The following is a 21,836-nucleotide window of genomic DNA, read 5'->3' as shown; positions in this document are numbered from 1 at the left end:
ATTATACTAAGTGAATTTGTGTTATTTTCTATACAAATTTTGCATTAATTTTATTTTACTTTTCTTTCCTACCCTATTTTATTGTGGTATATATAAAAGTCTTAGCCAATTCTTTTTTAAAAAATATGTACAACAATGGTATATTTCAACAGGCGCATGAGATGTGATATTTTAAAGGTTAACAAAAGTCTGTTTACGTATGTCAATTTAAAATGCACCACTAAGAGGATTGTCTGTGGGATCATCCCATACTGTAGTTTCAACATTTCTTCCAAATTGTCTGATCTCATTCATTCATTCACTCATTTACCAAACATATTTCTGTGGCAGGATTTGAATAATACAAGTACATGATATTGAATGTACGTGATTTTATATGTTTGATTATAGTAGTTTAAGCATTACATGAAACATTTTAGTCACTAGATAGAAAGTCCTACTGATGTTAGACGTAGAGTTTCATCTCTATAACATTATTTTCTTCTTAGATGCTCAGTAGAATAATTTATTTTCAAAATCATCCTGACACATTCTGACATTTGAGTGGTTTGATTTTATTTGATGTATTACACTTTTAAAAAATGTAGGATAAATGCCAAATGCCTCTATGAACTTCTATATATATAGCACAGAATTATTAATTAAATTTAGCTCTTCATTTGAAAAATAAGTTTACTGGACTATATCAAGTGGAGTGTGAATTAATCTAATGTAGTTTGAAATATAGGAATTACCGAATCCAGTTAACTTTTTATTACGCTATTTCTATTTCTTGAAGCATGCACCCCTGTTTAGAGATTTTTTTCTCCCCAGGCTAGGAAGATTTTTGTCCTTTTAAATTTAGCCTTCTTGGGCATGTTGCAAATATTCCACCTTGCTATGTTTTTCTATTGTAGTGGAGCCAATGCTTCATTTTCTCTGCTTCTCACCTGTTTCTGTCTATTTATTTGTGTATAAGATGTCAAAGGAAAATGAAAAGTAACACCTCAAAATACCACCTTGAAAAAGAAAATGCCAACAAATTCTTTTCTGCACCTGAAGCTTTTAATTCTTTAATCCACCATGGAATGTTGCTTAATTACATATTTTATTATGCATAACTGAAAATTATGTACTTTAGTTTCAACAATGATATGAAAGCATGTATTGTTTATAAATAGAGGCTGGTTTGTCTCTATTTTTTATATTACAAATATTTGTGGAATTCTCACATGTTCTCTTTCTAAAACTTGGCTATTTGAAAATGCTCGGAGAGCTCTGAGAAAAACTTCAAGTTTTAATGTTTTCTCTAGAAATCATAAAATTCATTACTTTGAAAAAAACAAGATGATGTCATAACATCATCATGGGCAAAAACTACTAAACAGTTTGAATAATTTCATCAAAGTTTTACCTTAATTTTAATGAGTTTCATAAAATATTTAACGGAAAAATGTTACAATTGTTTAACTGGGTGATACACCCTTGGGAGTTCATGATCTTCTTTTTCGCGTATTTGAAAATTTTCATAATAAACTGTGTTTTTTTACAAAATATTTGGTGTGTATAGATCTTGTACGTGGACAGTAGAATTTTGAGGTTAATATTTCATGATGAAACGTTCCTTAGACTTGATTTCAAGTTGATTAGTAATCATATTCATATTAGCAAAATATACATTACAATATATATACTATATATACACAATATATATATATACGATATATATATACATATATATATACACACACAATATATTTCTGAAAATGTTCAACTGCAATTGGGCTTTTTGGGAGTTTGTTTTGTTTTTTGCATTTGAGAAAGCTTTCATTAAGCTTTTATTAAGGAGAAAATAGAGAAAGAAATGTGTAGATAGAAGACCTGGGTTTGATACTAATGTGGCCACCTAGGTGACCAAATCAGTTAACCTATTTGAAGTGGGAATGTCAGTGCCTGCCTTAAGCCGTGGTAGACGAGTGGAAAGGTTTAAACAAGATATGTCGGTGGCATTCTGCAAATGTTTTTGTTATATTTAAAACATGTTTGAGGGCAATGCTAGAAAGGGGCCTCAGAAAGAGAAAGCATTTGTGCTAGGTCTAGCAAAGCAAATGTTTGGAAATTAAATTTGGAAACAAGGGTGGAGTAGGTGAAACCTGTCCCCGTGTTAAGATGCTGTCGGACGGGTTTGTACTCTGGAGACATGCTCCTTTTGCATCACATTGTCACATACTCAAAGAATTAATGGACATATTTTAATATTTGAACATTCTTCAGCATTCTCATCTAGGAGGTATTGCTGGTTCTTTTGTGAGTGGAAAATCAGAGCAGCACATGGGACATGATTTGGGGGGCGGGGGATGTAAGGACATGAGTTAAAGACTCAGTCACCATAATGAAAACTTATTTGAATACCACAAAAACTATTTCAGATTGAACTCAGAGTAGAAAATAATGTTAATATTTAACTTGGCACAAAACATGTCACTTTAGATTTTCTTTGTGTTTACGTTGCAAGGCAACAAATATAATATACTGTTGTATCACATTCCCTCATCAACCGTTGTCACAGAGAACAGGCCCAAGTCAAGTGCTTTTGATCACTGTGGGTATATTAGCAGCTGAAAATAATTGACAAGAAAAGGTGACTTAGTACACAACCTTGGTACAAGACAAGAAGTTGTAACTGAATTTTGGTATTGTTCTTTTGATAAATTTTGAGACATATATGTTCCACGTAAGTAGGGTAATGTAAGAAAGTCTTAACAATGTTGCTCATCTTTTATACATTAATTTCAAACTATTTTTATTTAACATTTGTTAAACAGGTATGGTATTCTGGACATACACCTTCCATCACATTTCTTTAATTAGGGTACTTTATATTTTATTAAAAATGTGCATATTAATAGATTGTAGTTTAGCCTTTGTCAAAAGACATGCAAGTATTTAGTATTTACATTAAAAGGATTGCCTCAGAAGAAACACTAAATCCATCATATGCCCCCTTAAAAAGTAAAAAATATTTATTTATAAGGTAGACTATAGTATCGATATTTTCTGATATTTTAGATATAATTAATATTTTTGGACCTCCATTGGTTTTCACACTATCATGCAAATTTCCAACTTTCTTTAACACAATAGCCCTAGTTCTATGAACTGTGTTATAGGGAATACACATTTTAATTACTTTTTTGAAAATATCAACAGCCAGTTCAGAATATCTCATTTATTGAGAATATTGTGACAATCAAGGATCTTAATCAGCCAGATGCTAACAGTTGGGAATAGGGCAGAATTTCATAGTGGAATGTTAGGATTCTCATTTTAGTCAATCTTGAATCATTTGAAAATGTTTTCTAGTCAAGCTATGCATCTTTAGATAAACACATATATAGATATCACTACTTTGGGGAAAAAAACCACTTCTTTTAAACTCAAAATTTCTTAGTACTAAATGCTAATCAATACACATTTTATACATAATATATACAGACTTTGTTATCAAGTGCCACACAACTAGGGCACACATATTAGTTACCTTGGTTTTCAAAGGTTATGTGTCAGCTCTGCATATTGTGTGGCAAGGAGATACTATCAACATTATTTTTTGCATAATGTGCAAGTATTATATGGCCACAGAGTGTAATGCAAATTAGTGGCAAAGTGCTGAGTGAAGGAATCCATGACAGATTCAGATGCACAAGGTTGACTGTTACCCGTAAACTACCTGACTCTGCTAAGGTCTTAACAGCACAAAGCGCTATGTCATGCCCAGCTTTTAAAAGTCTCTGAAATACTTGGACACAATGGAGCTTTTTACAGGAATTTTGCCACAGCCACAGGCAAGAAGAAGAGGACGGGCATGAGCAATAAATGACTTTGAGTGAGTGATATGGAAGATCACCTGGGCAAGTCTTTAAAAAATGTGCTATCTTTCCTGAAAACAATTTTGCTCATTCCATCACATATGCTGGGGTTAGGGCAAGAGGGGTTAAAATATCAAATTAGCAAAACCATGCTGACTTTAACAAGTTAAAAGATTTAAATGAGAATTCTGTTAACATTGTTGTTGGTTTCCAATACACATTCATCATTTCATCAAAAACATTATTTCAAAAGAATTTAGGAGGTTGTTAGGAACCAGAAAATCTTTTTTGCAACCCAATTTCTCCTTCCAAAAAAATTACTAAATTTCATACCTATTTGACACCTTATGTTAAGTGTTAGGCTGGTTAAAAAAAAGACATTAATTCTACACTCTGCTGCACCTAGTCTTTTCCCTGAGACTTGGGGAAAAGAAGGAAGAGGAAGATACTTTTTTAACTTAATGGTATACTAGTTTCTATTTTATTTTCTATTTTTTAATATATGAAATCTGGTATCTATTTTCTTAATTCAAATTCCTTTGGCTGAAATGATTACTTTTTTGAACTCTAGCAAGCAAGAATATTTAAAAATTGTTTTCCAGTTTAACAGAAAGAATTGGGAACTTTTTCAATGCAATTTTAAGTTTGCAACAAACCAGCTGCCTTCAGAGCAGCTCAGCTATGCTTCAAAAGTAAATGCAACTTTAAAGCTTTATTGGGAGTTTTCAATGATCCCATTTCAATTTCTTAAGCAAAAGCTCAATACTAAAGCTGCCCCGTTGCCTACCAATGAGCTCACGAGGCCTGAGGAGATGGTAGGCAGAAAGAAAAAGAACAATTACAGAACCACATCTTAAGGAACCCAGGTACCCACCCCTATTAACATCCAGGAAAACTTACAAAGAGGAAGAAAAAGATAAAGTGAATAAAATAAAATCATCCAAAACTGCAACGTTGGCCTTAATCCTTTTTGTGATCATTAGCACACTTCATTTTATATCCAGGCATTTATTAAGTTTCATGTTGTAAGAATTTTGAAAACTGTGTTTAAATTCCAGGTGTGTTTTCTTCATGTAGTTTTTAGAGTTATGCCATACACAACCAAATGAGCTCAGAGTTATTAACTTATTCCATCTATAACTTGTTAAAATAAACGATGCTTACTAGGGGGTTTTTATACAGAAGGTCCATTTTTCTCCCTACTTATTTTCTGTTACTATTAATGGCCTTTAAAAATATTTGTACATTAGCTTAAGGAAAAGTGTTGCCAAAATTGAAGTATTCTGAAATAAATGCAGATGAATCCATTCTAAGCACATAACTGCTAGAGACTGGATTTACGTTGTTGGAGAGTCTTTTGACCATCCTATCTCTGTTTATTAAGCAAAATGTTAACCAAAAACAGGTTATTATCTTCATTGTGAAATTTCATACCTATTTAAAAATGAGCATGTGTTTGTGAATTAAATTTACAGTGTTAAGTGACTTTTCAGTTGCTCTTTTTAAAATCAGTAAAATATCATCAGGTTAAGTATTAACATGCACCTAAACGAGAGGGCCATCCTTTGACTCTTCTTTAAAGTTATTTCACATAAGCAGACAAACCCTACTATGTCATACCATACAAACAATTTTAATTGTGTAGTTACAGTCAATAACCACTCCTAATCAGAACATTTCTGCATAAAGAAAATTGTGATACACTTATAAAAACAGCCAGCTGTAACAAAATAGCTGGTGTTTTCATAGCCATAAACTCATAAAAAAGAAATACACCTTTATACAGAAATTTTATACAGATGTAGCTTTAAAATTGATTGTAAACCAAAGGAAGACACATTGCAAACATCAATTATTTTCACATTAATTGCATAATTTTCTAAGGTGATCTATTAGTTTTATTTACCTAAGCTTATTTGCATGATAGTAAAAATTGCATACAACAATAAGAGTGAAGCTTATAGTATGAATTGCTTGGATAACATAGAGCACTTTTTATAGGCAACTGTGTAAAGCACATTTTCTCTATTTAAAACTTTTAAGACACTTTGTTTTACTGCCCATCAAAATACATTTATAAATAGAAAAGAATCAGTATGGTAACAAGAGAAGCAATATTACATTTAACGGAAACTTCCAAAAAATTAATTACAACATGATGCTGCAGGATCTACAAATAAATAATGAGGACTAAATTGTGTTTCACATTTTCTTTTCCTTTTTTTTTTAAAAAAAAAAAATCATGTAACAATGAGAATGAAAAAAAATTACAGTGAACTTTTATTTCCAAAATAAAAACAAATTTGAATTACGGCAGTGCCATATAATACAAGGCATTTGTTGGCATATGTCATCTTTAAACTGCATTCCACAGTCTATAGTTCTTTTGTAACATACAATAGAGTAACAAACTCTTTTTTTCTTTTTTTTTTTTTAAAATAAGGGGCGAGTTTCCAAAGATCAGTGTGGAGTGCTACAGAAATAATTAAAGGAGAGGAAATCATAATCACAGAAATTATAATGCTTGTTTGAGGCTCCAGAATAATAATAATTAAAAAAAAAAAATCACCGGTGTCATGCTTACAGGGTACACACCTTGGTGCGTCCCGTGAACACAAATTTTAATACCAAACAATCCTCGATGCTTCACCTGGGGCTGCCAAGCAGTTTGTAAAACAGAGTAAAACATTTAGTGCAGTCTGTATTATCCTTTCCCAACTTTTCTGTTTGTGCAAGTTTCTGAAGATTCATTGGCCAAACAATGAACAACAAAGGTTTTCTGAGAGAATACAAGGTGGACTTTTCATTTTGTTAGTAAATACCAGTGGCACTGTTGAATGAAAATAATACTTTTATCTCAGTCTTTCAAATCAGCATTAATGTCTGTATTTCCTTCCACTGACAGCTCCTCTTCCAGTTTCACCGAAAAAAGGGTGTTAGCATTTTTATCTTGGACACTCTCTTCTAAATCCTTAAGCAACTCCTCTTCTTTGTACTCCGCCACATCCACCTCCAAACCGGAATTGTCCTTCAGTTTGCCATGGTGCTTGAGATAATACCGCTGGTTCTGAAAGAACTTGATGATGGTGTACTTGGGCAGGTCAAGTTGGGCGGACAGAGTCTGGATGGCCTCTTCGTCCGGGTACAGGCCTACATCTTGTATGAAACTCTGAAGGATTCCCAGGGCTTCCACGGAAATTTTTGTTCGTGGCCGGGTCTTCTGCCGGTTCTCCTCGTCGGACTCTGCGGACGAGGCCACGGTGGGTTGCCGTGGGGGGAGCCGGGGGCCAGCCTGTGGCTGCTGCTGTGGCTGTGGAGGTGGCGGCGCCTGCTGCTGCTGCTGCTGCTGCTGCTGCTGTTGCTGCTGCTGCTGCTGCAAAGAAACAAGCAGACAATCAGAGCTCCGCTTTCTCGGAGTGCCGCACAAAGCCGTCTAGAATTAGAACACATGTGGTTACGAATCCCACATATAGCTTCTGGGATAGGGACAGAGATGCAGAAGGAAAAGGCAGGCCAGCTAAAAAGGCCCACTGCAGTTAGAAAAAAATCAAAATGATATGAACTAGGGAGCGATGAATTAATATAGCTTTGGGGGGCTACTGTGCTTACTTATCAGCGAGCGGCGGAGGAAGAGAGAACTCAGCGCTCTGAAAACGTAAGCCATAAACTTCACCAAAAGGACACGCATCAAAGGCGAAGAGAGCAAAGCAAATTATGATGTAAATAATTAACAAAGATGTAAAAGGAAGATTGAGAAGCAAAGATTTCAAAGACATTTTAGAAAGGTGAGCCACAGAGCAGTGGGGAAAGAAATCTGTGTTCTGCTCCCTTTCATCGGATGGCTAAAACATGGAACAAGAATAGAAGATAAGTGCCTGCTCTTACTCAGTTTTATCTCTTATAGTCCAGAGGATTTTTGAGATATTTACATTTGTGAATTTTCTATCAGATACTTCCAATTTAATACACACATAATTTTTTACCAAACCGCACTAGGCTGACACTGCAAGATTTTTTCTTACCCAAAAATAAAGGTTCAATCCACTATATGACGGCTAGCGAATTGTTTTGTCTACAGTAAACTCAGATGTGATTAGGATTTAAATTTAGTGTATACAGACATTTTTTCATAATTAGTATCTGTATATGTGCTGTAATTTCCATACACAATTATACATAACAAACGTGTGACACATGCACATACTGTATACTTGATATCCATAATTCTTACCAGCCGAGCAAATCAACCTGAGTAAGTGGCAAAATACTAGAACGTTTATACTGTGCCTAAGCATTTCCTTTTATCCCTTTAAGAAGCAATTTTATTAAAAATAATTTACATTTTCAAACAAGTACGATTTTTTATTACTTAACATATATCTTTCTCTTTCTTGTTTTTGCTAAACAGTGAGTTTTTCATCAGGCTTTCACGATGATTTCAGTGCTTGATATCCTAAAGGGAGGCTCTTTGTCAATCTGTTTTATCTTTAACACACACCGATGATGTTTTTGTCCTGGTGGATGAATAACTCTATTATTGTTTTTAGCTGCATATATATTTTTTTGCATGTTAATATCAAGAAATAATGCAGGTGATTCAACAAAGAGAGAATTTTAGGATTCTGGAAGGCAATGGCATTTTACTTTCAAAGAGAAAGCTAAAAACATCCCCTTAGATTTAACAGAAATAAGTTATACGGCTCTAGTTCAATCACAACACACTTCCTAAGCAATCGAGGCCATGAGAACACCAATAACTACCTGATCCCAGAATTTTCCAATCTAAATTCATAGGGGAGTTTTTTCAGTAGATGAACAGAGACAAGTCCTGTGCCATGACAAACCAACTCAAGGCTGAATCTGATCGTCAGTGGTCTTTGGCCAGAGCCATGGTTAGCATGTCCTTTCCAAGTCTGAAAATCCTGACCCAGAGAGCTGGTCTTTACGCCACCCCCTCTGTGTCTCCCTTTCTTGCTGGCATAGGTAACTTGTGCCCGCTCACCTGAGGAGCAGCACCGAGCCATGGTGCAGGGGTCAGCAGGCCTGGTAAGAAAACGCCTCTAGACTCTCCTTTCCCAAGGGTGGTGGGAGAGGGGCTCTAAAGGAAAGACAAACAGATATGACTCACCCCTAACCTGCGTTCCGTGAGGGTATGGGGAGACAGCTACAAGGTGAAGGAAGGGCCACTGAGGAGCATAAAGCAAGATTCCAGTTAGGCATCCCTCCCCTCCACTTTTTGGACAGAAACCAAGGTGTAAAATTCTGATTCTACAAACTTCCTCTACTGTAACAGCAGTAATTCTTTTCCTCAGGGGGCAGTATGGTATTAATTAAAAAATAGGTGGTATTTTAAATTCTGAATTTTAAAAAACACACAAAAATGTTAAGCTCTCGCACATAAAACTCAATACTAACAAAGACACATTTGCCAAGCAAGAAGTGTAAAAAGGGGGTTCCTGTCACTCTGGGAGCAGGGACATGAGAGGAGAGGAACACAAAGCATATGCTGGAAAAGGTATGTTCATTTTCCTCTTATCCCCCTGAGCAAGATGGCAGTGTATTGTTATCTCTTGCTAAAAAGCCTACGTTTAGATTGGCAGGAAGAAGAGAAACGCTAATTTCCCTGCTAAGTTTAAAGCTTTATTTACTTATTTCTATATTGAATTGGCCAAGGTAAACGGACCTGAATCTGCTCTGCTGGAACATGGATAATGTGGGGCGGCCTGTCGCCATGGTGATGCACCGCGTTGCTCTCCTGTTCATAAATGGCATCGCGTTCTGGCTGAGGAAGACTGAGGAACCTTCGGATCATGGAGAGGTTCTCCCACAGGGTCCTGTTTTCTGGAGAAGGATCTTCTTTCCAGCGTAACAGCTCGCACAACCATCCCTTAGAGACAAGTGCATAATAGTCAGTTCCTGGCTATTAGGGGGGCTGGCATTTTTCCATTAGGAGCTAAAAAGGAAAGATCCCATGAATTAACTTTTTCATAAACTCAAAACACTCCAATCTGCTTTAAATAATTTTTTTAACCTGTTAAGAGAGGATAGCTGTGGCTGTTGAGGAGGCAGGCTCCGTTTTTAATAAATGTTCTGACTTGTATCTTAAAGGAGGGCCATATTTTTCAGACTCCAAGAGCCAGAGAGCATTTATCATGGACTTTACAATATATGAAATAGAAGAAAAACAAAGCTGAGTGTGATTCTAGTCTTACCTAACTTTCTTGTCTGATGAGTGGCCATGTGAGGATACTGAAGGTACTTAAGAAGGAGTAGGATAGATTTTAGAATCACAGTTTTTCTAAAAGGATTTCCTAAGCTTATAATTTTTCTATCAGGAAGAACACTATGTGTGAATATTTGTGTGTATGTGTATGAAAGAGAAAGGATATGTGCAATTGTGTCAGCAAGAACGCTGTCCAGTATAAGGCATAATAATTAGAATGGGCATTAGAAGAATTCTCTCGGAGAGAACTCTCCAAAAAAAAAAAAAAGACCTTGGAGTTCTATTTTTCTGCCTACTACAGTGTGAGCATATGATTTGTCCGGCAAGAATTTTCACAGGTTTCCTGGATTAAGAGGTAAAGAAATGTCCTCCCCAGGCCCAGTTTTTGATCCTGGTATTATCTATCAAGAGCTGAGTAGTGGTCCATCAGAGTACATTTCCTAGCCATCATCTCAAACCTTCATCCTGGCTGCCATGATGGACACTAAACAATGGAGTGGGGAGGAAGAGTGAGGGTGTCCCACTCAGACTCCCCCAGCCAAGGCAGCCACATCTCAGCTCTTCTCTGCTCTGGAGAAATGTCTTGGAGATGCTTAAAAGGCTACGCCACCTCCTCACTGACCCCCTCACCCCAGGTGGCCAGTGATTGGCTAACCCAGGGGTACAAAGTCCCTGCCCCCTCTTCTCAAAGTGGGCAACTGACTCTACCCTTCAATTTACTCTCTAGAGAAGGTTATTGCCATTCTTCTTGCTCCCTTCCTCATCAATCTAGGGCTAGACTTCACCTGAAGGTGCATTCTTACTGGACCCCTTCCTTTTCCCCACCCTCCTCCACTCCTTCCAGGGAGCACCCGATTCCCCATCCTAGGCTCTGCTATTAGGGGTCCTGAACTAAGACAAAGGGGTTTCTTTGAAATTTCAAGCAAATAAGTTGGATAGGAATGAAAAGAGTACAGTTTCTTTATTATTTGATTTTTAGATCTAGCCAAGGAGGGTTTTATCATGTTAGTGGGGGTAAAACTGGAGGATGGAATGACTTTCTTTCCTTTCTCAAACTGAATCATTAGAAAGTTCTTCTTCTGATTGCCATACACAGTGAAAAGAAGCAAGGCCTGTTTCTCCCCAAAATGGCCTAGCTGAGATATTTTAAAAGAAAAGATAAAGAACTGATACATTAGCTTCCCAAGACCTACCTACTAACCAGACAACAGTGACTGCTGTAAATTTCATGAGATCTACTAATTTTTCTGAGAGTTTTGATCCTCTATTCAATAGGTCTTTTAATTTAACATATATATATATATGGGATGGTCATGTAATCATACACTCATTCAATGCCACTGAATATATAATTCAAAGTTAAGAGAGGAGGCAATGAATTAAAGACTTACCTGAAAAAATATTTGCTAAATAAAACATAATCATCCTGGTGACTACTGTGTCAGTGAACATGCTTCTAACCATGGCAATTCTATGCTTATTTCCAAAATACTATAATACAGCATATTTCAGCTGTATTTATGTGACTATAATATTAACTATAAAACAGTATCGAATATTTGATGTATTTGAGACCCACTTGCATATGGTGCCCTGGAAATATTTATTTATCTCTTACTGGTAAATATTTGCTATCTGGATTAAGCCATGAAAATATTATACATTTTCCTATATCTAAGCTATTTCTTTACATTTTACCTCTAAATTTTGTTGCCTCGTAGGTTTTAAATATGTATCTTTCTATAGGCTTGAATATTAACTGTGGGTAAGGTTACTTTCCCTCTCCCCCTTGTCTGCCTCCCTCAGCTATGACAATTGACAGGACACCTATTCTTCAACATGGCAAATCATACAATTTTATTTACCTTTCAAGAGAAGCCAGGAGGTTCATAAAGAACAGAGCAGAAACATTTTAAACTTAATGAGTATTCTACTACTGCAATAAGTGCTAAACACTGAGCATTTAAGAATTTTTTTTTTTTTTTTTTAGAAATAAATGCTTGTAGCTAAAAATTGCTAAAAGTTAAATTAAGAATGATTCATGTAAGAAAAGCTTCTTGGAGAGCGCTGAAAAACTCCAGTGATTTTTCACATCCTTTAAAAACTTTTTAAAGTAATGCAGAGATCAGTTAGCACTTGGATATATGTGAAAAAACATGTGGATCACAGATGTTCTTTGGAAAAGAAAATCATTAGTTCTTTTAAAATGGCTAATAATGATAGCTAATTCCTAAACAATCACACTCATGCTGGTTTAACAAATATTTCAGAAAGAGCCCTGACTCATTCAACAAATATTTTGCTCATATTGTCACTTCTGTGTCTCTGTACTTACGAGATGGATCTTTATTTTTATTAATTGCCCATGACTAACATAACATTTCCAGTAGTTTGCTATTAACCTCTGCCCTTAAATAATACTTCTAATTCCTTATCTAAAAATAATTTGATGAATTATAAGTTGAAGCATGTCTCCGCTAGCCTTTCAAGAGACACGATGATTTTAAGAGACTGAAATCAGATGCTTCTTAGAAAAATATTTAACAGTGCAGCTGGGAACTGTTAGCTCTACAAGGGTATTCCAAAAAAACAAAGCAGGGGGGGTGCTGCTTTTCTTGATGTGCTTATCTCTTAAGAAATAATGGATAACAGACATTTCGACATGTTAGTTCTTTGTCAGTGTAGAGATAAATTGGCTCATTCCCAATTTACACTGGCAAAAATAAGATTAATTTATTCTAATACTATTTAAATACTTTGGAATATTTTGACTACCTCAAATCCTATTGATTGTGACTCTATTAACGATGACAGTAATCTGATCTATGTTTTGCAAAAAGTGACTAAAGAAGCCAAATGCTTTCTAATTCCCCAGGACCTCTTTCTAGGTCAGTTTTCCAGAAGTGATACTGCTTGAGCAAATAAACTTGGGAAGACAATGAATAAGGCAGAATATTTTCAATATCTGAGAAATAAAAATAATGATTCCCCAAAGTGCTGTACTGGCTTTTAAATGATAACTATATAGATTTACTTGGGAGAAAAGAGATGAGGAATGAAATGCAGTGCTTTGTTGCAAAATGTGAACATAATTATGTTTTTAAGAGAGGTCCCTGGGACTTGATATATTATAGGACCATAGGCAGGAATAGGGAACTACTCTCAAATTAAATTACGTCACAACTGTTTTGAACAGTAGAAGAGGGGACGAACAGCCTTAAAATAATGAGACTGATCCATCCTCAGAAAACTAAAATGGTACAAGGAACAACCTAAACTTTAAATGTAGTAAATTTGCCAAGCAACATTACGCTGCATATAAAAAGGGCAAAATATAAACAGTAGCCACATGTAAATAAATTAGTAAAACTTTCAGGATGTTACTACTTTTCAAACTGACAAAGTTTAATTTGACACCTTCTGTTCTAAACCCTTTGTTTCTATTCAAAATCACGCCTTGAGCTGTTGCTATCAATCACAGTGCTCTCCTATTACTTAAAAAAACTGGCATGGACCCTCAATAAGCTGAAAATGCCATGCAGATGAATTCTGAGATAATATGTTCAAACCTGTTATATACAACACAAATCCTGTAAAGTTATGTATTGTAAACCTACATTTATCGAGAACTAAAAGTCTTAAATCCATCTGCCACAAAGGAAATACTGTTATGTACTTTATAGTAACCAAGAACCATCTGCAAATGTCTTGCTACCGTAAGCAAGAAAATGGTGCAAAAGATGCTAAACCTAAGATGCATGAAATAAATAACATGCTTTTGACTGGTTTTGGTTAGGGATCTATTAAAGACATGTAAGATTGGAGGGGGGAAAAAAAAGGAAAAGAGAAAATGCAGAACAACTGCCAAACCAGTACTGCAAAAAAAGCAAAACAAAACTCAATGACAACACAATGGCAATTTATTATGGTCCATGAAACACATGACTGTATGCTCATTTTAAAGGAAAAATTAGCAGTTCTAAACTCAATATTCTAATGATGTGCTTCACTGACAGAATCTTGTTGTACCACATTTAAATAAAAATCCTGGCACCTTCATCTCTCAGCTGCTAATTTCCAACCAAACTCAATCTCTGATTTCCACTCCACTCTTTTTAGAACAGTTAATTCAAGTCAATTCGCTTCTAACATTTTAACAGATAAGGGGTACACAATGATTTTAATTGAGTCAGGAAAGGAACCTCCTTTCGCGAATGAATTTATCGCACCTATAAAGTCTCCCACACATAAAAAGAGAACCCTTACAAGCCAGGTCTGTGATAAAGCTGGGGGTACGTAATGGAACTAGTTTTCCAAGAGAAAATAGACTTCAGTATTCTCTGAGAAAAAAAGCCATTTAATGCAATGTACATATATGTATATATTATCATTATGTACATATACATTTTAAAACTAAGAGCTATAAAGAGAGAAAGAAAATGACAAATAATTCTTGCTGCAACTAAGAAGGAAAAATACATTTTAAAAAAATAGAATGGTAATTTGAGTTCTAAAAAGCAAAACATTTTATAGACTGTATTTATTCCCCCTCACCCTCATCTCTTATGTGTTATTTGCAGGAGTATTTTGTTCCAATCTCTGGGGCATATAGTATAATAATATATGATATTAAAAGAAATCAATCTAAATAGGAAAGTATTTGATACAAACATTTTAGTGGAAAGCATGAATTACATTCTAGCAAGTAATAGGAAGAAGGATTAAGTACATAATCCATTAAATAGTACTTCTAACAAAAAATTCAGTATTGCAGACTAAACTGCACCAGGCATTTTGAATGAGTACATTTTCAACAACAACTAACTATAAAGCTAGCAATTTATCATTCAGCAAATAATTTTCTACTTTTAAAAGAATCCGTAAGTATTACTTATGCTAATGAAGACAGTTTTTAATCTGCCCACAACCATGCTAATAGAGGGCATTTTTTTTTTTATTTACAAAGCTGTCGGCACTCAAGGGTAATTTCCTATCAGTGTTCTATAAGCTGGGGGAAAATGGGTTCTAATTGTCAGAGCTACTGAATCCCTCACCTTTAGCGTAAAGGTTTAAAGATAATACAAAAGACGCAAAGTGACTAATGATGTTTTAAACCACCCCTTTTTCTGTGTGAAAAAAAAAACTCACCCATTTAACATGAGAGAAAGGTTCCATTTTCATACCTTTTATGCTTTATACACACTCTGCCTCAAATGTATTTAAAACATATTACTTTTTAGGGAGTCCTGATGCAGAGACATTCAAGACCTAATGGAGATACAACACCACTTCTAGGTGTGAGGCCTGAATGCCTCACATACCAACTTCCAACCGTTTTTTCATGAACAATCATAACACTCTGAATAGTGAGAAACAAAACAGTGGCAAAGCAATACTGAAAGCATTTTAAATTATTTACTAGGTTAAAAGGGTGAAATGATACTTTAAATACATCAAATTTCATCATCTAGGCCATTTCTTGGTGGCAAAGTGGTATTGATCTTTCCAAATGCTTAAAATTAACTATTTTCCAGAAGGTCATTATTTGATTAAAGGCATTAAAGTTGAGGGCAAGAAGTGATGCACTTTTTCTTCTTCCCCATTCAAATCATCATATAATTTAATAAAAACCATCCCATCATGTCCTGTAATAAAAACGCTTGTCTTAAGATATTGTTCTTTACCTAACATATTAACCTTTAAATGTTATGAAGTTCTTGAGAAGAAAAACCTTTGCTAAAGCAGATTGTTCTATAACATAATGAGAGGCCCCCACCATTAACATTAATAAAGATACATGTTCTCCTCTATGGAATTAGCACGAAATGCATTAATCTTTCCCCCAGCTTAATAACATCTACTTTGTGTAAAGTGAAGTGAATCTCAGCAGGCACTATGAGTAACTTTTCCTGCTAACATTGGTCTTATTAAAGAAAACATGGAAAATAAATTCAAATAGAGATATATCAGTAAGTGCATTTTCCATTCTAAGAGTAGCACATTACATACACTTCATTCGAAGATAGGTTTTAAAAAGAAATATATTTTTAAAGGCATTTGTGTTTGTGTATGTATCTCCCAATATATTTATTCTCAAGGTGTGGTTTCTGATACTTGTATTTGCTGCAAAGAAAAATAATCATAATTATCTTTTAAATGGTTGTATTTTTAAACTCCAAAACTGCTACTGTTTTTAAATTCTCTCCAGACCCTCCATCTTAGCCAAAAATTTATGGGTTTCCATTTTAGGGTAATAATAGGACATAAAATGGGTATCAAGATATTTCTCAATTGAGTAAATTTCTGCCACTTAGTCATTAAATGTTAAACATCTCTAGCAGAGTTTCTAGAGGTTTGTTATTAGCATAAAGAAATAATGTTTATACAATCTGGAGAAAAGTTTCTGTTAAAATACTGTGAATTTAGAAGGAATACTTAGAATCACTAGTATAATCTTTATTTTTTCAATTTCATTTAAAATCTAATCAGATAAAATAGTGAAAATCATTTGTTTTCTAAGATTTTTTATGTTTACCTCTTTTCTACTTTCTCAAAGTCACTGACTTTAGGGCACACATAAATATGGTGGTTTTATATGTGATTTATTGCTACAAATTGTTTGGTCAATAACAAGATTATCAGATGACAACCTGGCCAGAGGAGATAATGGTTCTTATTGAAAAAGGCTGTCAGGCAAGGAGATCTCACATTTTAAAGAACATTTTCAGAGGGAGAATTTGAGAAGGGGAAAAAAAAAGAAAGGAAGATAAAGTATGAAATTCTAGAAAACCTATTAAACTAGTGCACAAGAAGACTATCTCTTAATTTGATTGAAATAGAGAATTTCTAAACAAGGCCTGAATTTATTTTTAAAATATTAGATTTGGAAAATACTTCATTTAAAAGTTTAATTTTTACAAATACTTTACACTTGCTTTCAGGATAGTTTCTTCAAAGTGGAAAACAAAAATCTGGCTTATATGTCTGATACTTGAATAAGGACTCTGAAAAAGAATTTCCTACCTTTTTTTTTAACCCCTTAGCTTAAAATAAATTTTTGGCATTGCATAAATTTCAGTGATATGATCTGGCTCCTATTTAACACCTAAACTCTCTTTCTTCAAATCTTAAATTTTCATTTTCTCCTCATTCTTCACAGCTGGAGTCATTTTAAAACAGAAAACTCAATACTCCCTTTTCATCAATGTTAGTCTCTGCTTCTATCATAAAGAATGGTCTACTCCCTTCTTGTCTCCCCACTACTGGTCAGAGCTGGGGCACTTCTTTCTTGAATGACTCTCTCAGACAATAAACATTCTCTTTAATTACTTCCAATGGACAACTGTTTTGATTTCTGAACAAAAAACTTTTAAGTAATCATTCCTTTTCTTCTCTTAACTAAGGGGGAAAAGTATATCAATGATGATTAGAGCTTTGATGAAGAATAGAGAACCACTGTTATCATACAGAGTTGATGTGATTCCTATAACAAGCAAATCAATCTGGTTTAACTTAGCCTATGGCGCACCCTGATAGGCGAACATATAGATTTCATTAAGCTTTCTTAAATATCCTTAACGATCTTTGTGATGCCCTTGGACATGGGATCTCAGAATGAAAATTACTGCATTGGTCTTCTGCTTTCAAACTGCCCACAGTCACCCTACCACTCAATATAACCTTCAATGACTTCCTGATACAGGGAAAAAGTTCACATTCCCGAGGGCTGCATTCAAGGTTCCTCCCAATCATACTCATATCCTAATTCGCTGGACTGTTTATTAGCTATCGCCTAACACTGCCCCACATTCTATCCTCCACTCCTCATAAGATTCTCTCTAATGGGGAAGCCCTTTCTCCAGTTTTTCTGCCCATCCAAATACTAGTCCTGTGTGTCGTGCTCAAGCACTTTTGTATACCAATAAAGGATTACATCCTGTAGAGGCATTTATCTAAGTGAGCTTGAGCAAATTACCTTCCTGGGCCTCAGATTCCTCTTCTACAAAATGTAGATAATAATGGTGTTAATCTCAGAGGATAATGGCTGGTACACATGACATACAAAACATTCAGCCCAATGCCTGGTCCAAGATAACCACAGAAAGGTCGGATGAACTTAACTGGAAGCACTTGCTTTAAATGGCTCTTAGTATTTTCTAAAAGACCTGGCATTCAAAGATAACTATCAGTGCAAGGCAGCATGTGATAAAGGTCACTGATGGGCAGACACTGAGTTGGATCCAAGTGGAGAGGAAGAAGAGAAGGGGTGGGGTAGTCAATGAAGTCATCACTGATGAAAAGTGATATTGGCTTGGCTTTGAAGAATGGGGAATATTTAAAGAAGTAGGAAGAATAATGGATAAAAAACAGGATGAATTAGCAGAGTGCTGGGAACAACAGGTAGAACTGACTACCTATCATTCTTTTGCTAACTCCTTAACATACTTTCTAGGTAATACAACTTAGCTACTATAACCTGATCTCCTCTACAGACTGTACTTCTAAGATCTGTTAAGAAACCTGGGTTTTAATTTAAATACATATTCTACCATTTATCAGCCTTGTAACCTTGGATAGGTTAAGGAAATTATAACCAAAGATATGTACAAATATTTAACTACAATAATGTTTAAATTCACATTTGTAATAGCAAAATTTAAATATAACCCAAATGCACCTCAATAGGGCATTAAATGGTATGTATAAAATACCAATGAATGTAAGACAGGCATACACACACATATGTACACATACATATAGATACATGTGCCTATAAAGAGCACAAATCAGGATATTAGAACTGGCTATCTCTAGGTAATTGGGATTATGGATATTGTTATATTCTTCCTTTTGCTTATCTTTTCTAATTTTTCTATAGTGGCTCTATGTACTGCTTTTGTAATAAAAAAAAACATGCAGCAATCAGCTTTAGCTAAAAATCTAATTTTTCTGGTCTGTTTCTTCCATATCCAAACAATCATGAATTCCTGTCAATTCTACCCACTCCGGCATCTCTTGAATTTATTCCCTCTTTTCCACTCCTGCTGCTCTGGTTCCCACAGCATCGCTTCCATGATCTAATGCTGATGGGTTTCTTTATTCCAGTTTACCTCCAACTCTGCTATCTGAGTTACATTTATCACAAACAAATGTGAACACTAATAGCCCTCTGAGTGGTAAACTCTTCACTTTCCTTTACCCAAAGGGCCTGGAAACACCCTGAGTCTCACACTTTAATGAGTAAGTGTAAAAATGTGGCAAAGATTTAGCACAACAAACTAAAGTGGTAGTAAATTGAGAAGACAGAGAAAGATATAAAAATGGCCCAATCTGGGCCATTTAGTTAGTGGTAAGAAACTGTGCACACCTCTGTAATTCCTGAGGGCTCATGGATAGTAGCAAAGTCCAACAATTTATAATCATAATGATGTTGCTGTATTTCAAAGAAATAAAGTTCAAACTGAGCTTAGCATACTAGGTTTAAGAAGGCAGGGAACCATCATGAAAGGCTTCTGTCAAAGACAAATACATTTGGTCCTTTAAAAAAGCAGCTTATGATAGGAAACTTCACTTTTCCCAAACCCCTCAACCCAAATGAATATGTGTTCTTATATTACAATGTTACGAGGTAAATTTCTTACTATATTATTTCCTAAAGTCAGTTAAAAATTTACGATATTTATTTTCCTACTAAACATAACGAAGATCACTAAGAAAAAAAAATGTTGCTGAATATCTGTATATGCCATGTGCAAAAAAAAAGCCAAATAAAAATAAGAACTTACAAAATGAATAATTTTAAGGTGATGATTTACCTGATAGGGTGGTTTATTTGCTTACAAAAGTAATTTACTATGAGGTTGTCTTAAGCAAATATTTCTGCCACTGCATTTTTAATTGATTTATATAAAACTTTTCAACACTGCAGATATCTCCTAAAATGAGCTATATTCCCTATTATGCATATTTAGGGGCTGGGAATTAAAAATTTAAATCTTCCTTCTATGATGTTCTAGGAGAGATAACAAAGAATTTTTAAAACCAGGGGAAGGCAGTTTGGGATTGTAAAAGTTATGGGAATCATATTCTAAGATGAACAATCAAGCGAACAGGGTCATTATGAGCTCCCAACTTGCTTATGATTTTGCTGATAAAGTAACACTCATTTTGTGGCCCAAACCACAGCATTTTATTCATTATGCCAACCTGCTAATCAGAAATTGGTTTAATTTGAGAGACCCAAATCTTGTGATTCACAAGTAGGCATTAAAAAAAGCAAGCACAAATATTTCTAGAAACATCATATGGGTCCCAGGGCAATGGCTGGGTCATAATTTTACCAATAAAAGGAGACAAAGGAGGCTGGGGCTCTGCAGAGGCTATCTCAGTTAATCCTCTGACCCCATTTTACATCTGGGGAAAGCAACCTCAGCCAAGGCTCCAGGCAGAATGGCTGGACTGAAGCACGACCCTACTCTAGCCCTCTGAGTACACTCCCGTTCCTTCTCCCACCACCCCACACTGACTCCCTCAGGAATATGCTGGATTTTGTGAGGGCAAAATTGTGAGCAGAGAATATTTGCTTCTGAATCATTCCATCCTTCCACAAATAATTCCTGACTGCCATCTATGTGCTGGCTATGAGGAGATGTGGGAACAGATATAATGGAGATCAATTTCTCCCAAAATACTAAAGGTGTAGTTTGATTGGCAAAACCTTTCTAATCTAGAGGCAAAGGCATTCTCTCCCAAAGGCCAGCACTATATGTGGGCATCCGAATGCTGGAGAAAATGTTGTTCACAAAGTTTTGGTTTTTGTTGTTTTAAATGTTACTGCAATTATTGCAACCTCTGCTTGGGTGCTTTGGAGCAAAGGTCACTTGAAAAATAAGCATTCGAAACATCAATAAACAAATAAAAATAAATGTTTCCCAGGTAAAGTCAAGAATTTCTCAGTTAATGTGTTTTAAAAAATATATTTTCCCACCTCTGCACAATTTATCTAATCACTGAGCTCATCTCTTTTGTGCCATGGACCCTTTTGGCAGTCTGGTGAAGCCCATGAATGAGGCCTTTCAGAACACTGTTTTTATGTTCCTGAAATAAAATACGTAAGATTACAAAGAAAACCAATTACACTGAAATTGGCTATCAAAAATTTGTGATATAGTAATATATGTGCTTCTTTATTAACACACTAAATAACAAGATCTAGCAACAGATCTAATAACTACTATAATTTTATAGTGATGAACATAAATGATATTTTAAGATATCTGAAACAACTTAAAGAGATATGAAAATATTTGTGATTTTTATTAGTGACAAATTCATAGGTGTTGCTAATACTACTGTGATTTGTTGCCTGTATTGATAATTGAATAAAATGCCAACGCTCAGCAAGAGGTTAGAAAAAATAAAGACATTTTATTTCCCATCCAAGTTCATGATCCACTTAGAGAAGGTAGGCCACAGGTTAAGAACCCCTATGTAAGATGCCTCCCTGCTCTCCCACATATATGTGTATATGTGTGTGTGTGCATATACATATATACCAAATATATATACACACATATATACATATACACTCATGTTTCAAACATTGTTCCATAACTATCTTAAAAAAGTTCCTAGATTAGAAAACCTTAACATTTATGAGTTTGTGAAACAAATTTCCTTATCATGTCTTTTTGGCAGTAAAGGATCATGCCTCTTAGAAATGAATTAGAGGAAAACAGTTAATCACTACCATAGCGGTACCTAGA

General features: G+C 35.0%; 1 protein-coding gene across 4 annotated transcripts in view; it reads right to left on the bottom strand.

Annotated features, from left to right (window-relative positions):
• Nucleotides 1-6,284: 6,284 nt before the first annotated feature.
• Nucleotides 6,285-21,836, bottom strand: part of SATB1 (SATB homeobox 1) — a 90,408-nt gene continuing 74,856 nt past the window's right edge. For 3 of the 4 annotated variants that reach the window (XM_012664242.1, XM_012664233.1, XM_012664249.1), the window contains 2 exons: nt 9,532-9,735; nt 6,285-7,221 (listed from right to left, as the gene is read on the bottom strand). In XM_012664242.1, the coding sequence (XP_012519696.1) occupies nt 6,706-7,221; nt 9,532-9,735 (720 nt within the window). In that variant the 3' untranslated portion in view covers nt 6,285-6,705. Of the gene's footprint in view, nt 7,222-8,850; nt 8,947-9,531; nt 9,736-21,836 lie in introns of all 4 variants that reach the window. The other variant, XM_012664256.1, reaches the window with a different exon arrangement.

The sequence above is a fragment of the Propithecus coquereli genome, unplaced genomic scaffold (genome assembly GCF_000956105.1).
Source record: "Propithecus coquereli isolate 6110/MARCELLA unplaced genomic scaffold, Pcoq_1.0 Scaffold12, whole genome shotgun sequence".
Lineage (NCBI taxonomy): Eukaryota > Metazoa > Chordata > Mammalia > Primates > Indriidae > Propithecus > Propithecus coquereli.
This window is presented reverse-complemented; position numbering and strand designations above follow the sequence as displayed.